The sequence below is a fragment of the Phodopus roborovskii genome, unplaced genomic scaffold (assembly GCF_943737965.1).
Source record: "Phodopus roborovskii unplaced genomic scaffold, PHOROB, whole genome shotgun sequence".
In the NCBI taxonomy this organism is placed as follows: domain Eukaryota; kingdom Metazoa; phylum Chordata; class Mammalia; order Rodentia; family Cricetidae; genus Phodopus; species Phodopus roborovskii.
The window spans coordinates 26,422,326-26,445,884 of NW_026126459.1; the positions used below are offsets into that span (position 1 = coordinate 26,422,326).

General features: G+C 42.4%; 1 protein-coding gene across 2 annotated transcripts in view; it reads left to right on the top strand.

Moving 5' to 3' along the window:
- Nckap1l (NCK associated protein 1 like) overlaps positions 1-23,559 on the top strand; it is a 60,512-nt gene that overhangs the window by 17,147 nt on the left and 19,806 nt on the right. For both annotated transcript variants that reach the window (XM_051190096.1, XM_051190095.1), the window contains exons 4-20: positions 4,946-5,002; positions 6,150-6,292; positions 7,514-7,604; positions 7,690-7,827; positions 9,531-9,579; positions 9,670-9,826; positions 15,827-15,883; positions 16,338-16,434; positions 17,313-17,422; positions 17,577-17,709; positions 18,107-18,188; positions 18,355-18,413; positions 18,631-18,776; positions 20,141-20,273; positions 20,556-20,675; positions 22,794-22,939; positions 23,230-23,361. In XM_051190096.1, the coding sequence (XP_051046053.1) occupies positions 4,946-5,002; positions 6,150-6,292; positions 7,514-7,604; positions 7,690-7,827; positions 9,531-9,579; positions 9,670-9,826; positions 15,827-15,883; positions 16,338-16,434; positions 17,313-17,422; positions 17,577-17,709; positions 18,107-18,188; positions 18,355-18,413; positions 18,631-18,776; positions 20,141-20,273; positions 20,556-20,675; positions 22,794-22,939; positions 23,230-23,361 (1,850 nt within the window). The remainder of the gene's footprint in view (positions 1-4,945; positions 5,003-6,149; positions 6,293-7,513; positions 7,605-7,689; positions 7,828-9,530; positions 9,580-9,669; positions 9,827-15,826; positions 15,884-16,337; positions 16,435-17,312; positions 17,423-17,576; positions 17,710-18,106; positions 18,189-18,354; positions 18,414-18,630; positions 18,777-20,140; positions 20,274-20,555; positions 20,676-22,793; positions 22,940-23,229; positions 23,362-23,559) is intronic.

Here is a 23,559-nt window from a genome sequence, read left to right on the forward strand (position 1 = left end):
TTGGATAGTGGGTATTAAACCTAAGATCTCACAATACTAGGCAAAGCTCTAACACTCAACTACACCCTTGTGTCATTGCAGTTGTAATTTGTCTTGCCAATTGGCAATGAAGCAGAGTCTTTTATTATATTTGTTTGTTTGTTTTTAAGCTTTTCAAGACAGGGTTTCTCTGTATAGCCCTGGCTGACCTGGAACTCACTCTGTAGACCAGACTGGCCTCAAACTCAGAGATCAGCCTGCTTCTGCCTCCCAAGTGCTGGGATTAAAGGTTTGTTCTACCACTGCCCAGATTCTTTTGTTGTTTTCATTGGATATTTGTATATCTTCTTTGGAGAAATATCCCCTTTAAATTCCTTGTACATTTTTGAATCAGTTTTGTTTAGTTTTTGTTGAGTGTTAGGAGATTTCTATATAGGCCACACCTTTTTTATATTAGTATTTCCCCCCATATTTTATTATAAACATAGTAAAACATTTCAAATGTTAATCTGGCCTGGTGATGTACACCTTTAATCCCAGCATTTGAAAGGCAGAGGCAGACAGATCTCTGAGTTTGAGACCAGCCTGGTCTACAGAGTAAGAACCTGTCTGATCTACTACCCCTGCCCTGTGAAAAGTAAATGTACTACTGGTTGCTCATCTCTAATCAGAAGATCTGAAATCTGGAATACTCTGACATCTGGAATTTCTTGAGCATTGACATGACCAGTTACTATGTGACCAGTTACTGTCAAAATACAAAACTACAAAAAATCCCATAAAGTTATCTTTAGGCTATTAGTTACTTTTTTGTTATATGATAAGACACCATGATCCAGGCAACATATAGAAGATACTGTTTTCAAGGGAGAATCCATAATAGCCAAGGAGGAAATGGCATCAGGAGGAAAGGACAGGAAGCTGAAGAGATCACATCTTCAATGATAATCTCATTCAAACCCATACAGGCCATGTACACGAGGGTTTTATCCTCAAGATATTTTTTTTTAACATATTAATCCCAGTTCCCTCTCCCTCCCTCCCTCCGCCCCTCCCTCTTTCCCTCTCTCTTACCCTCCCATGTCCCCCAACCACCCTCCCCTTCCCTCCCCCGCCTCCACATATAGGGTGATGCCTTCCAGGAGGGGTCATCTAAATCTGTCAAGTCATTTGGAGTAGGGATTAGGCCCTCCCTCCTGCCTCTAGGCTAAGGGAGTATCCCTCCATGGGGAATGTGCTCCCAAAGTCCTTTCCTGCACCAGGGATACATCCTGGTTCCACTGTCCGAGGTCCCTTAGACTGCCCAGGCCTTCTAACTGAGACCCATGTTCAGGGGGTCAGATCCCCAAGATATTCTATATATGCATGTAAACATCTCCAAATCTGAAATATACAAGATATGAGACACTTTTGGTCCTAGCATTTTGGATCAGGGATAATCACCTGTAGAATAAATGCTGCTTTTCTTCTGGTTCTCCTAATTGTTAATATTTTGCCATATTGCTTGTCACTCACTTTCTCCCAAAACCATTTAATTATTTGCAGACATCATGACATTTCCTTCCCAAAATATTTTAGCATACATCTGCTAAGGGCAGGAATATTTTCTTACATAATCCTATTACAATTATCCTGCTAAGGAAATATAATATTCCTTGATATTATTGGTTAATACAGAGCCTATATTTACACTCATTTTGTTATAATAATTCTTGCCTTTGTCTTTCATGACTTGACCTTTTGAAGAGTTCAGGAAAGTTGTTCAGAATGTCTTAGTTTGAATTTGTCTTGTTAAAAGCTTTCAGCAGTGGTAGCACATAAGTGATATTTTGTTTGACTTTCAAAGGATAATCATTTACTGCTTTTGGAAATTAAGGAAATATTAAAAATTATTTCATATAGCATTCTAAAATGCAAATTGATAATGCCTTTCAAAACTGAAAAAAATTAATGAAATAATTATACTTCTAGAACCTGTCTTAAAGAAACAAAAGTACAAAGACACACGTACAAGAATATACTGTTGTGTTTGTAATAGTGTCAATTTGATAATTGATAAAGCCAACAAAAATAAAAATTCAGTTAAAAGCTCAGGATATATAACTACAAACAAATATGCAGTTGTTAAAGATGATAATATATGTTTACATTACTTGGCATGTGAAACATTCCTTACATATTATTTAATGTTAAGAAAAATTCAATATAGTTTAAGATATAATTAGTTTCTAAAATGTATATTTACATAGATAAATATGTATATGAGCATTTTAAAAAACTGGGGTGGGGGGCTGGAGAGATGGCTCAGTGGTTAAGAGCACTGGCTGCTATTCCAGAGGATCCAGGTTCAATTCCCAGCACCTACATGGTAGCTCACAACTGTCTATAACTCCAGTTTCAAGGGATCCAACACCCTCATACAGACAAATCAATGTACATGAAATAAAAACAAATAAATCATTAGAAAAAACTGGGGTGGGGGCTGGAGAAATGGCTCAGTGGTTAAGAGCACTTGTTGTCCTTTCAGGGGACCTGGGTTTGGTTCTCAGCACCAGTAACTTCAGTTTCAGGGAATGCAATACCCTTTTCTGGCCTTCACAGACACCTATTCACATATGGTACACACAATACACTCAGGCACACACACATACACATAAAATAATTTTTTTAAATTGGGGGATGGGAGACTTAGTGAAGTACTTACCACACAAGTGTGAGGAGTTTAGGCCCCAGAACCCAGGTAAAACCTATATTATGTCTTTAATCCTGATGCTACTAAGGTGAGTCGGAGACAGAGACAGGATAATCCCATGGTAACCAGGTGTGGTAGTTTATGCCTTTAATCCCAGCACAAGCAGATCTTTGTAAATTCCAGACTAGTCTGAGCTTCACATTTGAGTTCCAGGCTAGTAGGGGATCATGTGGTGAGTCCCTGTCTCAAAAATAGCAGCAAAAGTAAAACAAGACCCCACAACAAATAAACAAACATACAAAAAACCAAGAGGTAATCCTAAACAGGGTGGATGTTGAGAACCAATAACAAAGTTATCTTCTGATCTCTACATTCCTACTCTAACACATGTATGTTAGTCCTCACACACAAGAACATGCATATGCATGTGAACACAGATTTAAAAACAAACAATTAATTGCTGGGCATGGTGTCTCATGCCTATAACCACAGCATTGGAGAGACAGAGATAAGAAGATCATTGTGTATTAGAGCCAGGGCTGCAGTCTCAAAAAATCTAAACCCAACAAAGACATTAAAATCCTAATTGCTTGATGGCAAATGTCTGTAATCTCAGCACTTGGTAGGCAGAGGCAACACAAGGAGTTTGAGGTCAGCCTGTGTTAAGCAACAATACCATCCTAATTAGAATTAAGCTTGTTTGCTGGGCGGTGCTGGCATATTCCTTGATCCCAGCAGAGGCAGGCAGATTTCTGTGAGTTCAAGGTCAACCTGGTTTACCGAGTGAGTTCCAGGACAGGCTCCAAAGCTACACAGAGAAACCCTATCTTGAAAAACAAAACAAAAGACCCCAAAATGAATAACAACAACAACAACAAAAAAGAATTAAGCTCGTCTATATTTTCTAATTTTTATATATTGAACAGGTGTTATTTTTCCTTCCTTCCTTCCTTCTTTCCTCCCTCTTTCCCTTTCTCTCTCTCTCTATTCCCTCCACCCCCAAACAAGGTTTCTCTGTATAGCTCTGGCTGTCCAGAAACTCTGTAAATCAGGATGGCCTGTCTCTGCCTCCTGAATACTGGAATTAAAACTGATGCTTGGTTACCCCCTGTCAATTCTTGTTGTTTTTGAGACGGTTTCTCTGTGTAGCTTTGTAGACCAGGTTGGCCTTGAACTCACAGAGATCCGCCTGCCTCTGCTTCCCAAGTGCTGGGATAAAAGGTGAGCACCACCTCTGCCAGGCTCCCTTGTCAATTCTTATCTTTCACTCCTGGTCTCAGGCAACTGTTAATCTGATCTCTAAAACGATGCTTTTTTTCTAAAGGTTCAGGTAAATGGAGTCTGATCAGCATGTATTCTTTTGTGTTTTGAGATTCATCTATATTGTTTCATGTGCCAAAGATTCAATACTTATTTTTGCTAAGAATTATTCCATTGTATGGCTACAAATGGTTAGTTTATTTACTGGTTGGTGAGTTGCTTCCAGATTGAACCAGTTTGTATAAATTGCTATTAAAAGTCAAATATAATATTTGTAGGAATGTGTTTATCATTTCACAAGGGTTGTTGAATCATATGGTAAAAATATATAATGTTTTTGAACTTTTTGAATTTTTAAAATAATTCATTTACATTATGCAAATGTCTGGGATATAGTTTGATTATTTGATATATTTATACAGTGTACTGTTGCTAAATTAGATTAGTTAGCATTCCTATTTTCTTAAACACTATCATTATCTTTGTATGGAAAACTGTCAAATTTCACTCTACTTGTTCTTCAGAAAAGAATATAAATTTTATTTTTTAACCAATGCCAACTTTTAGCTGGGTGAGGTAGTGCACACCTTTAATTCCAGCACTGGGGAGGCAGAGGCCACATCTCTGAGTTTGAGGTCAGCCGGTCTACAATGTGAGTTACAGGACAGCCAGTGCTACACAGTGAAATCTGTCAAAAACCAAACCAAAACAAAACAAAAAAACCAAACCAAAACAAAACTTGAAAGTTGTTTCATTTCCCATAGTGGGGAAATGGGGCCCAGGGAATCGTAAGGTAGACATTATGTTCATGAGCATCAGTGCCTGTGGCCAGTGGCACCACATGGGGGCTGGGGAGGGGGCCGCTGATGGCTTGTGAGGAGAACTGTCTTCCCTCTTTTGAATAATGCCCTTAAGGCAGCTCTCCAGGGCCCCAAGGGAAGTTGTTACTTCACTTTCTGTCTTGGTAACATACATCACCCTCATACTCATTTTCTTCTTCACTTCTACCCCCAGGATCATGTATACGAACTTCTCAACACCATCGATGCCTGCCAGTGTCATTTTGATATCGTAAGAGCCTTCCGTAATGTTTTTCTGTTGAAGATGAGAACTAAAGAAAAGGCCAAGTGTACACTGAGACAAGGGAGGGTGGGGCAGAATTGGAGGAATGACTGTCTATTTGTTCCTTCTTAGAACGACGGTTCTTTTTTAAAATTAAAATATGTATTTATTTATTGTGTGTATGTATGTGGGAGTGTGTGCGTTCATGTGCCATGGCACATGTGTGGAAGTCAGAGGACAACTTGTGGCAGTCAGTTCTCTCTTTCTACTATGTGGGTTTCAGGGGTCAGATTTAGGTAGTTAGGCTTGGCAACAAGTGGTTTTTACCTGAGTCATTTTGATGGCCCTAGGCACTGTAAATCTTTTTAAAAATGTGCTAAGGGTAATGCTTTTAAATAGTATGCAGATCATCAATGGAATTTAAACGACACTAATTTGTAAGGCAGTATTTTTATTTTGTTTCCTTTAATCCTCAGCAGTACCTTATTTCTTTGTTTCTTTGTATCCTTTTTGTTTATTTTTTTGTACTGGGCTTTGAAGCTGGAGCCCTGTGCATTCTAGGTAAGAGCTCTACTATGACTTAAATTCCTACTTCTTCCCCCACCCCTAGAGACAGAGGTCTGATTGCCTTTGCCTTCGGAGTGCTGGGATCAAAGGCTTATGTCATCACTGCTATTTTTAAAAACAACTTCTTCTCCTCCTCCTCTGTCTCCCTCTTCTCCTCCTCCTTCTTTCTCTATGGAACTCTGAATGTCCTGGAACTTGCTCTGTAGACCAGGTTGGCCTTGAACTCAGACCCACCTGTCTCTGCCTTCCAAGTGCTGGTTCTAAGGGTGTGTGTCACCATGCCCAGTTAAACTTTTTTCTTTTGTGAGAGTCTCACTACTTTGTTCAAGCTGGCCTTAAACTTACTTCATAGTCTGCGCTGGCCTTAAATTTGTAATTCTTCTGCCTCAGGCTCCTGAGCAGCTATGGTTATGGGCTAGTGCATGGCTCAGGTTCTCCAGCATCTTGAGCTCCTGACTTTTGTTTTGGTTTTCTACTACTAATAGACATTGAGTCTCTTTAGTAATGTAGGGAATGGTTGGAGAAGTAGGGGATGGTCCAGGTTAACCGGCCACACTGATCTTGCAATTCCTATGTATTTTCCTTGTAGAATCTCAACTTCGACTTCACTCGGAGCTACCTGGACTTAATTGTGACTTACACCTCAGTCATTTTACTCCTGTCACGGATTGAGGACCGCAGGATGCTCATTGGCATGTACAACTGTGCCCATGAGATGTTGCATGGGCACAGGTGAGTTAGGAGGAGACAAAGACACCCCTTTAATCCCAGTAGGGAGGTAGAGGCAGGAGAATCTCTGAGTTGGAAGCCAGCCTGGTCTACAGAATGAATTCCAGGATAGGCAGGGCTACACAGAGGGAGCCTGTCTCAAAAGACAAAGAGCCTGTCGTGCTGCAAGAATAGGTGGACACAAAGGAACTTGATATAATGATTTCCCATATAAAAACCTGTAATCCATGCTGTGTCCCAGGTAAAATAAGATACACATTCATATATAGATGACCACTGAATCTCTGCCAGTGGGTTATCCACTCTGTATTATCTCTCATCTATTTATAATCCTGGACTGGCTTCCACTTTGCTTTTCAGGTTATTATAAAAGGAAAAGACAATTCTTTTTAGTATTGGTGGTACTAATACCAGTAAGGTTAAGCCATTAAAGGTAAGTACTGTAAGATAATACATATTAAGGATAATTGGAAGACAAATAGAAATGGATGTTGGATTATCCAGAATTCTGTCCTCCATTTATTAATGCAATATAAGTATTTAAAGGGTGAAAAAAAATGAAGACCAGAAAGATGGGAGTGAGACATAGCACAGTGTCCTGTGTGTGATGTCCCTTTCCCCATGTCTGTCTTATCTAATGGATGAGCTTTGGGTGCTTATCTCCCCTTTGGGATTTTCAGAGATTTGGGTCCAGGCATATTTGATATAGACTAGCAAATGCAAAATTATACAGTAGCTGTTATGTATTCAGCCCTGTTTGCCTACAAGGGAGAAACTTTCATGGATTTGTCTAAAACCATGTGATCCTTCCTTCCTTTCTCTTTTTTCCTCCCTCCCTCCTTCCCTTTTCCCCTCCCTCCCTCCTTTTCTCCCTCATTTTCTCCTTCCCTCCCTCCCTCCTTCCCTCCCTCCTTCCCTCCCTTCTTTCTCTGGCTGTTATAGAACTTGCTCTGTAGATCAGGCTGGCCTCAAACTTACAGAGATCTGCCTGCCTATGCCTCCCTAGTGTTGGGATTAAAGCATGTGCCACCATTGGCCTGCCTGTGTGAGTATTTATAACCATAGCTTGGTATGCCTACAGTTGGACATCAGTATATGTAATTCACAGGTTAGGATATCTGTCTTTGGACAGGGCAGGGAATGCCAGCATCTGTACACATATGCATTATCCTCCACATGTATGTGGAAAGGCCCATAACTCCTCTCTCTTCTGCTTTCCTCCAGTGACCCCAGTTTTGCTCGCTTGGGCCAGATGGTATTAGAATATGACCATCCTTTGAAGAAGCTGACTGAAGAATTTGGACCTCACACAAAGGTGAGCTCCCTGAGAGAGAGGAGAGTCATCCCAGCAGAAGCATTCATCCCGTGTTTGATATTGAGGGTTTATTTTTTCCCTACAGGCCGTGAGTGGAGCCCTCCTCTCCCTGCACTTCCTCTTTGTTCGGAGGAACCAGGGTGCTGAGCAGTGGCGCAGTGCCCAGCTTCTGAGCCTCATCAGCAGCCCCCCAGCCATGATTAATCCGGCCAATTCAGACACAGTGAGTTCCCCTTTCCTTCTGTTCCTAGAGCTATTCTCTGCCAAGCCCTCTCTCTCGGTGTTTCTTTTGGAAACATCAGCCCCAGGGCTATTTTAGCCTTTTTCTAGGGCCTGCTTCTAGGTTGGTCTCTTAAGCTAAAAAGTCATGACTGATATTGCACTTCTGATTGAACCAGGTTTAGTGTGTGCCTGAATTAACAAATGGATGAGTTAGTGTGGTGGGGTGGCACATATACTTATGACCCTGGCTCCTGGGAGACTGAGGCAAGAGGACTGTTACATGTCCATAGCCAGCCCTGCTTAGATAGCAAGTACCCGGCTAGCCTAGGCTATAGTTAAGACTTTGATTGAAAACCCAAACAGAAAAGAAATGGAGTCATTAGGCATAAGATGGAATTTGCATTAGGAGTCAGTTGAGCAATAATGTTGTTATTCATCTATGATGGGCCTGATACCCTTCCCTCAAAGAATTTATAGTCCTGAAAGGAAGATATGCCATAGAAATGCAAGTGATGCAAATGCAAATGCATAGTGGTGTATCCTATAATCCTATAATCTCAGCCCTTGGCAGGGAGAAGTGGGAGGATTGCCACAAGTTTGAGGCCAGCCAGGACTTGTCTCAAAAGATCAAAAACAAAAAAGCATGTGGGGGTGAGGTGGGGTGTGTGACATAGATGATAGCTTTGCAGCTGTGAGGGCCAGAGTTCAGATTCGTAGCAACTGTGTAAAAGCTGGACAGTGTTTTGTATGTAATCTCAGCACTGGGGAGTGGAGATAGGCACACCTTTGGAGCTCTGGTCAGCTAAACCAGTCAGCCGTGAGCTCTATGTTCAACGAGAGACACTGTCTCAGAAATATAGAGAGTGATTGAGGAAGATGGGCGATGTCATGACTTTGCATAAACATGTACATGCACAAATTTACAGCTGAAGCTGAGGGGTCATGGAAAAATTCCAAATGAATGTTTACACTTCAAGTGCCATTCAGTGACACAATGGGGGAAGAGATTATGAGAAATTATGAGTTGAAGCTTTTTGAAAGTATCTCAGTATTGATGAGCTGTCATGCTAAACATTTTATTTGTTCTTCCTTCCAGCCCAACCTGGTTCTTTTGCTCAGCGATGTCCTTTGCCTCTCAGACCCTTTCCAGGGCCTCCTATCTTGATGGCAGTTTTCCTAGCTGTTGTTTCATCAAAGTGCCTTAATCCACTCTAGGAAAAGAAATGTTACTTTTGTTTGTTTTTGGCACTAGGGATTTCTCCCTGGGCCTTGTGCATGCTAGACATGAGTTCCCCTAGACTCCCTCCCCCCCCCCCCGCCCCCCCCCCAAACCGGGTTTCTCTGTAGCTTTGGAGACTGTTTCTGGAACTGGCTCTGTAGACCACACTGGCCTTGAACTCACAGAGATCCTCCTGCCTCTGCCTCCCAAGTGCTAGGATTAAAGGCATGAGCCACCACCACTCATCTCCCCCTAGACTTCTATTTTAAAAAAATTAAATTACATTTTTATTTATTTATTTTGTAACATGTGGGTGGAGCACAAGTTCAGAGGTCAGAGGACAACTTTTGGGGATCAGTTCTGTCTGCCCACCATGTGGGTTCTAGGCATGAAACTCAGGTTGTCAGCAGTCTCCTTTACCTATTGAGCCATCTTGCTGGTCTGTCCTAAACAGCCACTTGACCCTCTCTGCCTGTTTCTTGTAGATGGCCTGCGAGTATCTGTCTGTGGAAGTGATGGAGCGGTGGATCATAAGTAAGTTTCGGGAGCTGCAGTGAAGGACATGGCAGCACTCCCAGGGATGCCTCATCTAAAAGCCCTCCTCTGGTTCTTGTCCGCTTGCAGTTGGGTTTCTTCTTTGCCATGGGTGCCTCAACTCCAACAGCCAGTGCCAACAGCTGTGGAAGCTGTGTCTGCAGGGCTCCCTGTACATCACCCTCATCCGGGAGGATGTGCTGCAAGTGCATAAGGTCACAGAGGACCTCTTCAGCAGTTTGAAAGGGTGAGTGATTTTCAAGTCAGACTGACGTTTTGGGAGTTACAGCCTCATCAACATCCCTTTCCCCAAAGCATGAGTGGTCAGGAATAATTCTAACTTTGAAATATTTGCCCATCCCCTACTCTTTGTTGGTGCCTCACTGGATGTTAGGGATAAGATACTGTGAGGTCAGACTGCCTGGTTTGAATTCATGTTGAGCCACTTTCGAGCTGTGTGACCTTGGGTAGGTTACGTAATTTCTCCCCGCCATTGGTTCAGTTTCCTCATCTGTAAAATGTGACTACAGCAGCACTCAGGGAGATGAAGGCAGGAGGGACAAGAGTTTAAGGTCAGCCTTGGCTTGCTCCACAGTGATTTCCAGGCCAGTGGGGACTACACAAGTCTTTATCACAAAATCAAAACAAAATCAAGTAAGCAAAAACAAAACACCAAATCACAACAGAATGAAGTATCCATGAGCTCATAGTGTTCTGAAGAGTTCCCATATGCAAAGCACATGGAAAAAAGATCTGGCACATCATATTATGCACTTGATATTTTTCTAATGTATTAATGAGTTTGGCGGCACACACCAGTAACCCCAGCACTCAGCATCTGAAGCAGGAAGATCAACATGGGCTACACAGTGAGACCTTATTAAAATAAGAAGGAGCAGCTCCTGAGTTACTCAGAAAAGCTTATCTTTTTAAATGTGCTTCCCTAACACTGTTGGCTTCCTTACTCTTCCCCTCAGGTTTACTCTCACTCCTTTTTTGCCAGGAGGTTGCTTGTCTGCTGTGTTTCTGACTTCTGTTCTAACTCAAATGGCCTGGCTCTCTCTGTTCCCTTTAGCAATTTCCTTCCTTTAGCTGTTGAGATTACAGCTTGCCTGCCGTGTTCCCCCCTTCCGTTTTCTCTTAAACCTAATAAAATTGTCCTTGAGCTTAAAAAATAGAAGTTTACAGATTGTTGGAAAACAGGCAAACTTGTGATAGAGCATGGGGTTGTGGTGTGTAAACACAAAGTGTTGTGTAAACAGGAAGGACATCACGGGCATTTGCACTGACTTTGCAGGATCTAAAGAAAACAGACAAGTAGACATGAATTAAACAGTTGCAGCAAAGACACTCAGCTCCCCCTTCTTTCTCTCTCTCTCTCTCTTTCCCTGTCCCCCTCTCTCTCTTCTTGAAGACTGGGTTTCTCTGTGTAGTTCTGGAACTTCCTGTGTAGACCAGATTAGCCTCAAAGTCACAGAGATCTTCCTGCCTCCCGAATGCTGGCATTAAAAGTTGTTTGTCACCATACCTAGTTTGAAGTTCATAGTTTTGGAGACACCCCCCCCCCCCAAAAAAAAAAAAAAAAAAAAAAACCTAATGTGCTCAGAGGTTCAAGTTGCTCAGCTTGGGTTACAAAGGTGGTACTGTGAAAGTTGGGTTTGGAACAGTGAATTGGGATATCATAAGCTCTGCCTTAAGAGTTTGAATCTGTGCTCAAGAGGATATGGAGCCATTGAATGAATTCAAACGAGGCAGTTGAAAGGATCAGATTTGCATTTTAGAGAAGATTACTGCTCCAGGGGAAAAAGATTAGATGGGCAAAGCTAGAGGCAGGGATTAATTTAGTAAATTAGGAAGAATTGAGGATGTCAAGATCGCTGGAATGGGCATCTGGTATCCCTTAGGGTGGAGACGTGAGAGCTACGGTAAGTGTGGGGGAAAGACTGTGATTCAGTTTCTTATTTTTAGACTTTTAGTTTATTTTTATTTTATGTGTATTAATGTTTTGCTTGAATATGTGTCTGTGTACCATGTGTGCACAATGCCCTTGGAGGCCAGAAGAGAGTGTCAGCTCCTCTGGAACTTGAGTTGGTTGTGAGCTTCTATGTGGGGACTAGAACCCCCCAAAGTGCTCTTAACTGCTGAGTCATTGCTCCAGCCTCGTGGATTCAGTTTTGAACATACTGAGTTGGAAATGTCTGTAGGACATAAAAGTTATGTATGTCAGGCCTTTGCTATGTGATTCAGTAACTAGTCATGCTGTCTGGACCAGATGACAACTGGTGACGTGGTTATCACAGCCATGAGAATGAATAGCTGGAACTGTTCAAGAAGAGTGGGAACAAAACTTTTGAGTGCATTGATATTTAAGGGTCAAGCAGAAGCAGGAAAATCCACGATGGACATTGAGGACAAAAATCAGGTCTCTGGAAGAAAGCATGGCAAGAAGGAAGGATCCTTCATTATCTGCTAGATGATGTGAAGAGAGCAAATAACATGAGGGTTGGAAACATTTACTGGATTTGGCTACAGAGGTCATCTTTGTGTTCTGAGAATAACCTCAATTGAGTGGTGAGGTGGAAAGTTGGTTGTAGTAGGTTTAGGATTAAATGGGAGATAAGGAATTAACTCAGTGTCACTGTGAAGGGAGAATAGAATTATAAGAGGAGGAGAAAGGCATGGGATTCAGGGAAGGGTAAGATTAGCTACATTTATTTTTGGTGGCTAATACTGCACCTGCAAATGTGGAAAAAACAAAAACAAAACGAAGACTCCCAATATGGCTAGATGTGTGTGTGTCTGTGTGTGTTTGTATGTATGTGTGTGTGTGTTTGTGTGTTTGTGTGTGTACAGGAGTATGCATATATTTTCAACCTTATGTATGAAGTTTTAGAAAAGCATTGGCTCTGAATTCTACATTATATCTACAGATTTATTTAATTATTACTATATTTTAGCTATCTTTGAATATCAGTTTTTAGAGGCTTCTTTTCTTTTGTTGTTTGTTTGAGATAGGAATGACTTTGTAGTTCAGGCTAGCTTCAGACTTGTTCCAATTCTCCTGCCTCAGCCTCTGAATACTAAGATTCAGGCATAAGTCACAACACCTGGCGGAGACTTACTCTTTTCCACAGCTGAGGGGTTGGAAAGATGGCTCAGCAGTTAAGAGCACTGGCTGCTACTCTAGAGGACCTGGATTCAATTCCTGGCACTCATATGGTAGCTACAATTATCTGTATCCAGTTCCATGCTATCTGACATTTCTGGTCTCCTTGGGCACCATGCACACATGTGGTATACAGAAGTACATGCAAGCAAAACACACATACTCATAAAAAATGAATTAGCCAAGCAGTGGTGGTGCATGTCTTCAATTCCAGCACTTGGTAGACAGGAGCAGGTGGATCTCTGAGTTTGAGGCCAGCCTGGTCTATAGAACAAGTGCCAGGACAGTCTCCAAAGCTACACAGAGAAACCCTGTTTCGAAAAATAAAACAAAAGCAAAAAATTAAATTAAAAAATAGAACAAAATTTCATTATGTTTTTATAAGATTATTTACTCAGTCTCTCTCTGCTCTCCCTTCCCCCTCCCTACCCCCCCCCCCCAGCCCCAATTACTGCCTGGCCTGAAATTCCCTGTGTATACCAGGCTGTTCTTGAACTCACAAAGCTCTGCCTGCCTTTGACTCCTGAGTGCTGGGATTAAAGGTGTGTGCCTTATAGGGCTTGAATTTCCTATTGTGTGTATGTATGTATGTGTGTGTGCTCGAGCACGCATGCTCAGGGCTTGCACTGTGAGCTCAGAAGACAATTTTGTGGAGTCTGCTCTCTCCTTCCACTTTTACCTGTGTTCCAGGGATGGGTCAAAGGTCACCAAGCTTGAAGAGCAGGCTTGTGCAGTTCCCTAATTTCCTGTTGATGGACACTTGAACTACTTTTCACTTAAAAAGGTCATTTAAACAAATGCTTTTTGTTTGAATGTTTGTTTTTTGAGATGAGGTTTCTCTATGTATCTCAGATACCCTGGAACTCTCTGTGTAGATCAGGTTAGCCTCAAACACAGGAGTTTCCCTTCCTCTGCCTTGCAAGATAAACAGATGCTTTAGAGAATATCCATTGACATATTTTTGTCAATTGACATATTTGCTAAGTTCTCAGATAAACATATTTTAAGTTTTCTTTCCCTCCTCTACCTCCAAGCTAGGGATCAAACCCAGGGTTTTGCATGTGTTAGGTCAGCATTCTACTTCTGAGCTATATCCCAGCCTGTATTTTAATAATATCTTTTTATCAAATTATACCCCTCATTGTCCTTTTTTTACAATATATTAAGGGGTAGGTCTGTGGCTTAGAGGTAGAAGGCTTGCCTAGCATGTGCAAGATCCTGGAGTTTAATCCTCTGCATTGAAAACAAACAAACAAACAAACAAAAATACCACCCTCTAAACAAAACAAACACAGTAATGAGAATAGTATTCTCATTAGTAATATTAATAATATTTTTAAAAAAAAATAGCCAAAGGACTGCTGAGATGGCTCAGCAGGTGAAGGCACTTTTGTCAGCAAGCCTGGCAAAGTTCCAAGTTCCACCCTTGGAAACCACATGGTGCAGGGGAAAACCTTCTTCTAAATATTGTCCTCCGACCTCCACATGTGTGTCACGGTGTACATATACTTCAATTCCATAAATAGATATAGAGATAAGCTACTTTGAAAATTGCCAAGAGGAAAACAGAACACATTTCAAAGAAGAAAACAAAAGAACAAAGAAACACAGTAAAAAGAACTCATTTCCAAAGTCAAGAGAGAATGAGTCTTTGACAGAAGTCACAGAAAAAGAAATATATATTTGAAGTTTTCTAGTGAGATGGAAAGCTGTTTGGTTCCTATCACTAAGGACAGCAGCTTAATATATATTATTTATAATTAGGAAGTTCTATGATCTTTATGATAACTTAGATATAGATATATGTAATATACACATACATATGTATGTAAATGAGAGGACAGGAGGCTCAATCTGAATGTCCCTCAGTGAGAGGTGGGAATATGAAATAATTGTAGATTTTTTTGACTCTTAATCTTGTGTCTGTCTGCTGTACTGGATACAGGTTGAAATAATTATCTATTAGCAGTGCTGTAGAGTTGAATCCTGATTTAATTAAGATAGTTTTCAATTCCAAATGCCTTTAATTTCTATGCTAAGTTCAGTAAAGTAGAGGCTTGGAGAAGGGAAATGAGAGGATATAAAATTTTCCCATTGCTGTGATAGCAGCTGACAGAGGATGATCAGAGAGCAGAGGCCACTTAGTGTGGGATTCTGGGCACAGGTCTCTAATAGGAAAAAAATATGGTCAGATACTGCAGATGAACCACAGCAAAAAAAAAAAAAAAAGGTTATTTAATTTAGTGATTCAAAAGTTCACATTGACCTCAGAGGAATGGATTGCCCAGTGTTGAAGGCCTTGTGAGATGGGAAGGGTCAGTGAAGGGTGAAGTGGGAAAGGAGTGTGTCTTGGAGGAGCTGGTGGTGTGGGAGAATGGGTGAAGTCCAGGGTATCGGGGTCAGGCAAGGCTTTCCAGAAAAGAGAGGCTTTGAACTTGGCTTATTCTCCTCCAGCAACAGCCAACAGAGAGGGAGATAAAAAGTGACAGATAACTGGTGAGCTAAAGATCAAGACAAAGTGGGTGGGGATATAACCTGGGGTACTCAGGGGTGCGAGTTGGGTGGTGGTGACATTTTTACTTACAAACAGGGGTGGTATTTGTAACTCCCTTCCTCACCCCAATCAAATCTGGAAGAATGGCTGATGGACGGTATCCAGCAGTACAGTGTGAGCAAGGCAGAGCCCATCTGACCACTGCAAGTCATTTCCTTCCCACAGTGGTGTGCTATTTTCTTCCCTTTTCTGTTTTCCTTGTCTCTTCTTTCTTCCTCCTCTCCCCTTTCTTCTCATAACTCATATCTTTAATTTTTTCTCTTTTGAATAGATTCTCTGTATGTATTACTCCTGACTGGTCTTAAACTCATGAATTTCCTGCTCTGCCTCCTGAGTGCTGGGATGACAGGCGTGCATAATCACACCCTGGCTTGGTCCCTGTAGTAATTGTCTTTGCAGAATGAAGCCTAGATGAGGATGGACTCTAAGCTGAGAGTGTTGTTTGTATAGGGTGAGAAGAATGAGTGAAAATCCTGCTAGTTAACTAGTGGCATGACACCCTCTGTGCTTGATATGTCAATCTCCAGGTACAGTAAGCGAGTGGCAGACATCAAGGAGAGCAAGGAGCATGCCATTGCAAACAGGTAAAGTTGGGACATGTGCTCGGAGGGGCTGGGATAAGTGTTAGTATTCAGGCATCTGTACCGGCTGCCCTTAGGGTTCTGACGGGACATGACCCCAGCTGCAGCCACTAAGAACACCACCTGTGCAGTCAAGGGCTCTGCTCGCCTCTCATCTTCTTCCCCTCCTCCCCCTGCTTCCATGCCTGTCTTTCTCTCTCTTCTGCTGCTCCTGTTCCCAGAGGCCAATCTCCCCTCTCCCTTTCCCCCTTTTCCTATTAACTTTCCTCCAATAAAAAAACCCTCCACCCAAGAAGTTCCTGCAGTCCCACAGATGCTTGTATTTTCTCTAAGTTTGAGTTTAGCACTGAGCCTTCCTTCTTCCTGATACCCCTCCCCAACTGCAGCTCTCGTCTGCACTACTTCTGGGTAACTTCTAAGGGAGGGAAAAACGATATTCACTGCTTTCTTTCCTCAGTGGCCAGTTTCACTGTCAACGTCGGCAGTTCCTTCGGATAGCTGTGAAGGAGTTGGAGACTGTGTTCAATGATGAACCAGGCCTGCTGGGTCCTAAGGCAAGAGAGATGTTGGAGGAGGGATGGTGACCAATGACTATGTGGATGGTGACTTAGCATTCATGAGACACTGCTTTTCCAAGCCCCCCTCATGGTGTGTGTGTACGTACACGTGTGTGTACATGTGTACGTGCATGTTAGTACGCATGAGTGTGGAGGTTACAGGACAACCTCAGGTGCTGCTCTTGAGAAGCTGTCCACCTTGTTTTTTTTTGAGACAGTTGTTCACTGGCCCGAGGCTCATGCATTAGGCAAGGCTGACTAACCAGTGAGTTCAGGAATCTGGAAGTCTCCTGAGTGCATGCCACCATGCATGGCTTCTTTTTATATGGGGTCTGGGGACTGAACTCAGATCCTCAGGCTTTTATGACAAGCATTTTACCTATGGAACCATCTCTCCTGCCCTTTCTGCACCTCTTGTGATCAATTTGTATGTGTCTGTCTGTGCTGATTCCGTGACTCTCAAGGGTCCAGATGCTTCATGTCTTCCCTTGGTCCCAGCATAGAATGCCATCTAACAGCTATTTGTATCCTTGGCCTGTCCTCTATTTGAGTGTAAACTAATTGATGACAGAGCCTGCTTTCTGTTTTAAGTCACACATTAAATATTTTGTGGGGAAGAAGGAGTACTGACTGTGAGCCAGGGCCAACATATGTGTGTCTGATTCTGTGTCATATGATTCAGCTTTCTGTGTGCTTGCAGATTATTTCAGTGGTTTTCTAGGTGCTATTTTTTTTTTTTTTTTTTTGGCCTGTTCTGGGAATTGAACCCAGAGTCTTGTACCTGACAGTTAAGCACTCTTATCAACTAAGCTATAGCCCCACACTAAAATCCACTTTCTAAGTGGAGAATTCTAATAGGTTTTGTTTTCTCTTAGGTCCTTTTTGCTTTCATGGCCCTGTCTTTCATTCGTGATGAGGTCACTTGGCTGGTTCGACATGCAGAAAATGTCACTAAGACTAAGACACCTGAAGACTATGTTGACTCGTTAGTATTTGCTTAAGAACCTTGTCTTTAGACTGGGAGAAGGGGCAAGGGGACGTCAGATGGTCCAGAGCATCTCAATCCCTGCCTTGCATGGCTCTGTCTCCACTCATGGTTTTGTTGATGCCTGTCTCCGTCCTCATCCTCATCTTCACAGGAGTATTGCAGAGCTTCTCTTCCTGCTGGAGGAGATCAGGGCTCTGGTCCGGCGACACATCAAAGTGATTCAGCAGTACCATGTCCAGTACCTGGCCAGGTTTGATGTCCTTGTACTCAGCGACATCATTCAGGTGCGTCTCGCTGATGACACTTTAGAGATTCCTTCTGGAACCACTCTCGCTGAATGACTGCAGTTTGGGTGTCAAAAAGCTGATGTACACTAAAGATGAACAATCTCAGCAGATTTTTTTCCTAAGCAGGAGGAGAGAAAAATAAAGAGAATTGGAGGCTCTGGGTGTGTGTGTGTGTATGTGTGTGTGTGTGTGTGGGTGTGTGTGTGTGTGTGTGTGTGTGTGTGTGTGTGTGTGTGTGTGTGTGTGTGTGTGTTCCTGGGCAGTGCTGTCTGTTCCTTCTCTGCTGTGGGCGTCTGGCAGTTTCTTTACCTTCAGATACTGATTGAGCCTGTGGCTGCACTTCCCATCCTGTGGGACTTGTGAGCACTGACAGTACCTCCTACTCTTCTTTCAGAACCTGTCTGTGTGTCCAGAGGAGGAGTCCGTCATCATGTCCTCGTTTGTCAGCACCCTGTCCTCTCTGAGTCTCAAGCAAGGTAACTGGAAGGAGGTGAAGGTGAAGGGCACTTACGAGGGCTAATACGGTTGGTCTGTCAGCCAGAGCACTGGGTAAGAAAACTCTGAAGAGGCCTGCCGTTCTGTGCGGCCAGGTGCCAGGTGCTGTTTTATCATTTTCTCGTCCATTTGCTTCTGTTTTTATAGTTGATAATGAAGAGAAATTTGACTTCTCTGGGTTGAGGCTGGATTGGTTCCGCCTACAGGTAAGGCTCTTGTCCTGTAGTGGCCCTATTCTCAGGTTCCTCATCTTCTACAAGTCTATCCCCCATTTTTAATTTCTTAAACTCTGCTTCAGAGACTAACCCTTGAAAATTGCTGACTAGACAGGATGGAACACTCCCCCCCCCCCAGATCAGACTGCAGCCCCAAGGCGCAACTTCGTCCCATTTACCTTATTTTTCTTCCCAACTCCCATCACAGGCATATACCAGCGTGCTGAAGGCACCTTTGCACCTGCATGAGAACCCTGACCTAGCCAAGGTCATGAACCTCATCATCTTTCATTCCCAGATGCTGGACTCTGTAGAGAAAATGCTGGTGGAAACCTCTGACCTTTCTATTTTCTGGTGTGTCTTGGTTCTGATTTAATTATGAGTCCATTTGATCTCTCTGCTTTTTGTTTGCTTGTTTGTTTGTCTGAAACAGGGTTTCTCTGTGTAGCCTTGACTGTCCTGGAACTCACTCTGTAGACCAGCTGGCCTGGAACTCACTCTGTAGACCAGGCTGGCCTGGAACTCAGAGATCCACTTGCCTCTGCCTCTTAAATTTTGGGACTAAAGGTATGTACCCCATGTTCTCTTGTAATCTTTTTATGATTTTGTTTTGGTTGCTATTTTTGAATTTTATTGGGACATTATAATTTAAAGATTTATTTTATTTATGGGAATGAATGAATGTATGTCTGTCTCTGTGTATATGCCACTTGTGTGTGGGTATCCACAAAGGATGGAGGAAAGAGGTGGGTCCTCTGGAACTGGAGTTACAGGTGTGTGTGAGCCATCTGATATGAGTGCTAGGATCTGAACCTGGGTCCTCTGGAAGAGCAGTAAACTCTCTTAACCACCTAACCATCTCTCCAGTCATGACATTTAGATTTAAAAGACATGAAACCAGGTGTGGTGGCAGGTATCTATAATCTCTGTACTTGGAAGGTAGAGAAAGGAGGATCAGGAAGTCAAAGATCATCCTTGCCTACTTACTGAGGGAAAAGAATGGGCTACAAGGAAACTGTCCCCAGAAAGCAAACAAACAAACAGGATTACTTGGGCACCTCTAGGAGGTGGAGTGCTATGAATTTTAGGCAAGTCTAGGCTATCCAGTGAGCCCCAAAAGACCTTGTCTCAAAAACACAAAATAAAATAAAGGAAACATGAACGTTGTGGAAGTTTAGTTTTGGGAAAGTAAGAAATAGTTGAGAGGGCAGGGAAAAGGACTGTTGGACAATGAATACTTAATTGTCCTCAACAGATGCCACTTGACCATAATTAATTGACCACTGTGATGGGTAACTCTACATGACTGTCGTGTCTGCTTTCTGCAGATTATAGAAATGGAGAGCTATGACACACACATGCTATCACACACAAACATAGTACTTATGAAGGAAAGACAGTCTCATGCAATTAATTTAAGTAGGTTTTCTGAAACCCAAGTGTCATATTTTGAGGGGAATATAAATTGGGAACTTCAGAATTAAAGGAGATGGCCTGAACAGGCAATGCTTGCCAGGGAAAAACTGTGAATTTTGTTCAGGAAAGGGAAGGTTATGATTGTGCTGCCCTGGAAGCCCTTGTAAGCCCAGGAAAGGTTAAGATTCTTTGGTTACCTCCTACTTCTAGGATAGAAACTAGGAGTGAGTGCAAATAGAATGAAGAAAATTGTTGGAAGGGTCTGGTTCTAAGTGCTGGTGTTCAATCTTCTTTCTCTGCAGCTTTCATCTCCGTACCTTTGAGAAGATGTTTGCTATGACCCTGGAGGAACCTTCCATGCTTCGATACACCATTGCATTCCCCCTGATTTGTGCTCATTTTGTCCACTGCACTCATGAAATGTGCCCCGAGGAGGTGGATATCCTGTCTTTCAAGCTCTAATATCTCTCTAGTCATGTCTCTTCTTTCTTTCTCAGAACACAGTTCCAGGGCTTGGTTTTGATCCTAGGAAGGGAGTAGGCACGAGTATGTGGATGAGACCCCAAACGTCTCAGTTTGATATAGAATGTACCCTTTCTTTCTGGTCTTTTGATTCTTTTTCCCTTGGTAGAGGATGGCTCAGGCTAGGAGTGAGGACAGTGTGGGGAAAGGGAAGTAGCCTTCATGTGATTGTTTCTTCCCGGTCCTCTCCCACAGTACCCTCACCTGAAGAACCATGGTCTTCACCACTGCAACTCCTTCCTGGAAGAGCTGGCCAAGCAGACCAGCAACTGCGTGTTGGAGATCTGTGCTGAGCAGCGGAACCTGAGCGAGCAGGTGCCCCTCACCCTGCTTCAGTCTCCTTTCTCACCCTCAGTGCCCTTTCTTCCGGCTACCCTTGTTTCTCTCTCACAGGACACATTCTCTGTCTTGAGGAGGGGTAGGGCTTTTGTGAGCTTTGGTTTTTGGTAGGATTCCTCTTTCAGTATATTTACACCAGGCACTCTCTTGGGATTAGAATCACAATATACAACCTTCTGACATTGTGACTTGGGATAGCTATCTACAAAGTTCATGCTGGAGAACTCCACAAGTAAGTTACAAAATGGCAGATTTTATTTTATTTTAACCGACTGAATATGGATTTAAGGATAGGAAATGGCAATAACACATCCAAAAAGTCCCAATGTTTTAAGTAATTTTGTGATTTTGTGTTGTCCTTGATTGCACAGGACCTGTGGTGGTATCTTGGATATATGCTCAGTGGATAGAGGCACTTAAAAACACGCTTACTTGAAAATGTCACTCAAATTTGTGCTCTATTTGAAGAGTTTTGGGAGATGAACTTTGTTTTCTTTGTGTGGTGCATACATGCTGAAGACAATGGCCCCAGATCTCTATCTTGTCTAATTTTTCTGTTCATTAGCATCCCAGATTACAACTTTACTGAACATTTTTAAACATTCCATTACTGATCCCAGAGTTATGTTCTTTTCTTTTTTTTTTTTTTTTTTTTTTTTTTTCTCTTCCTTCCTTGACTGACTCATAACACCTGGTCATGATTAGATCAACCTAAATTTCAGAAGTTTGTTTTGCTCTTGTCACTGGATTCTTGAATTTCCCAGACTATCCACCCTTCCTGGGTCTGAGTCAGAATAGTTGCAACTTTGGTAGGAGAGGAAATAAGGTATGTGTGTCTGTGTATTTGTACATATACAGTATGTGTAAGTGTGTGAATACAGATAGAGAGTAACTGTACTACCCATCTTTTTCATTTTCTAATGTAACAAGTAAAGATAAAATTACTTTCTTCACAGAGGTATAATAAGGATTAAATGAAATAGAGCACACTAAATATTTGGTATATACAGCAGTCAATAAATGTTGGCGCTTGTATTAAGTAAAGCTTAATAAGCACTAACTTCTTAGGCTTCGGGTGTGAGTATCAAGAAGAAAGGTACCAGTTTAAGGGGAAGGGAAGTACAAATATATGTTGAAAGAATGTAAGTAATTGATGCACAGAAGATATGCAAATGAGGACACTTACAGCTTTATTCACCATTCACATGCATGGTAAACAGGCTTGCTCAGTGCTGTATCAGGAATGACTAAGTCTTGTGTGAATAATTGTTTGTTCACAGAACTGCTGTAAGTAAGCACATAAGTGTGCTTCAGAGTCAACATTTTGAGTAAATAATTATTGATGCCATTACTAATAGGGTTACATCTTTGGATATTGATTTATGAATCAACCGTAAATACTTTCATATTAGTGTATCTCTGTCCATCATGGTAGATTTTATTTTATTTTAACCGACTGAATATGGATTTAAGGATAGGAAGTGTGACTACAAACTAACAAAACTAATTTTCTTGTTTGGCTCTTATCTGTTCTAAAAGTAGTCCCAAAGTGATTCCCTGAGGCAACTTGAGTATCAAGTGATGGCTAGTATTTTCTGTAGTGCTACATGGAAAAGGGGAGAGACACAGGATTGATCTTTGAGCTAGCTAGCAAGGAATATATACATACACATATTTAAGAAAAAGAAGAAACAAGAAAAGAATTTTGTGCACAAGTGAACTTTGGAGGGCCATGGTAGTCTGAGCAACTATCTTCATGAGACGGAATATAAGGGATACAGCCTATGGGATGATGGTTTTATCTAGCAAAAAGTATTGTCTCCCCATGTTGAGACCCTACAAACAAGTTTAAGTGGAGCTCTCATCTCTGACTGTTTTTCCTTGGATTTGTCTGTTAGAAAAGGCCTCATTGTGGGTGGGGGGGGGCAGTGCTCTCATCCTGGAAAAACATTACCATTGTAGGACTTAGGCTGTACATGGGGGGTACTTGTGAACCCTGAAAGAGGTGAGCACATTCTCAAAAGGTCCCATTAGAGAAAGAGAAGCCGGGTGGCCATGACACTCGTCTCTCCTTCCACTGTGTCTGCTCCAAAGCTCCTCCCTAAGCACTGTGCCACCACCATCAGCAAGGCCAAGAACAAGAAGTCCATGAAGCAGAGGCAGGCTCCCAGGAAAGGAGAGCCTGAGAGGGACAAGCCTGGAGCAGAGAGTCACCGGAAGAACCGCAGCGTTGTCACTAAGTGAGGTCCTGGCTCCTGAGGGCCAAATGGGTGCTGCATTAAAGGAGGGAGAACAGGAAAGAGGGGAGGTGGTACGGGGGGAGAAGGTAGAGAGGGTGGTGGGGATTGACAGATACAGAAAAGCACCTATGTAAATTTTCTACTTGACTTTGAAGAGCATCATTGTGTGCTATTCTAGGCTGAGTGTCCCTTAAGAGCGGCAGGGGTCTGAGGAACATGGCCCCACATTTCCTTCCCAGATACCAACAGACAAGGCCAGACTCATAACCAAATTCCACTTTTCTTTTCAGCATGGACAAACTACATCTAAACTTGACCGAGTTGGCACTGGCAATGAATCATGTGTACAGTTTCTCTGTGTTTGAACACACCATCTTCCCATCTGAGTATCTCAGCAGCCACCTGGAGGCCAGGCTCAACAGGTAGCACTCTTCCTGGGTCACCTTTGTAGTCTTCTCAGTCTCCAGTGTGGCTCTGTTAGAACCATGCTGTGGGTCACGTCACAGGCTGGAGGCCGGTGCAGTCTGGCACAGGTTCCAAGCACCTCTGTGGAAAAAAACAAAACAACCCCCCCCCATAAATCTCACTTCCATAGGTCTGATGATCCACTCTCCTTGTTT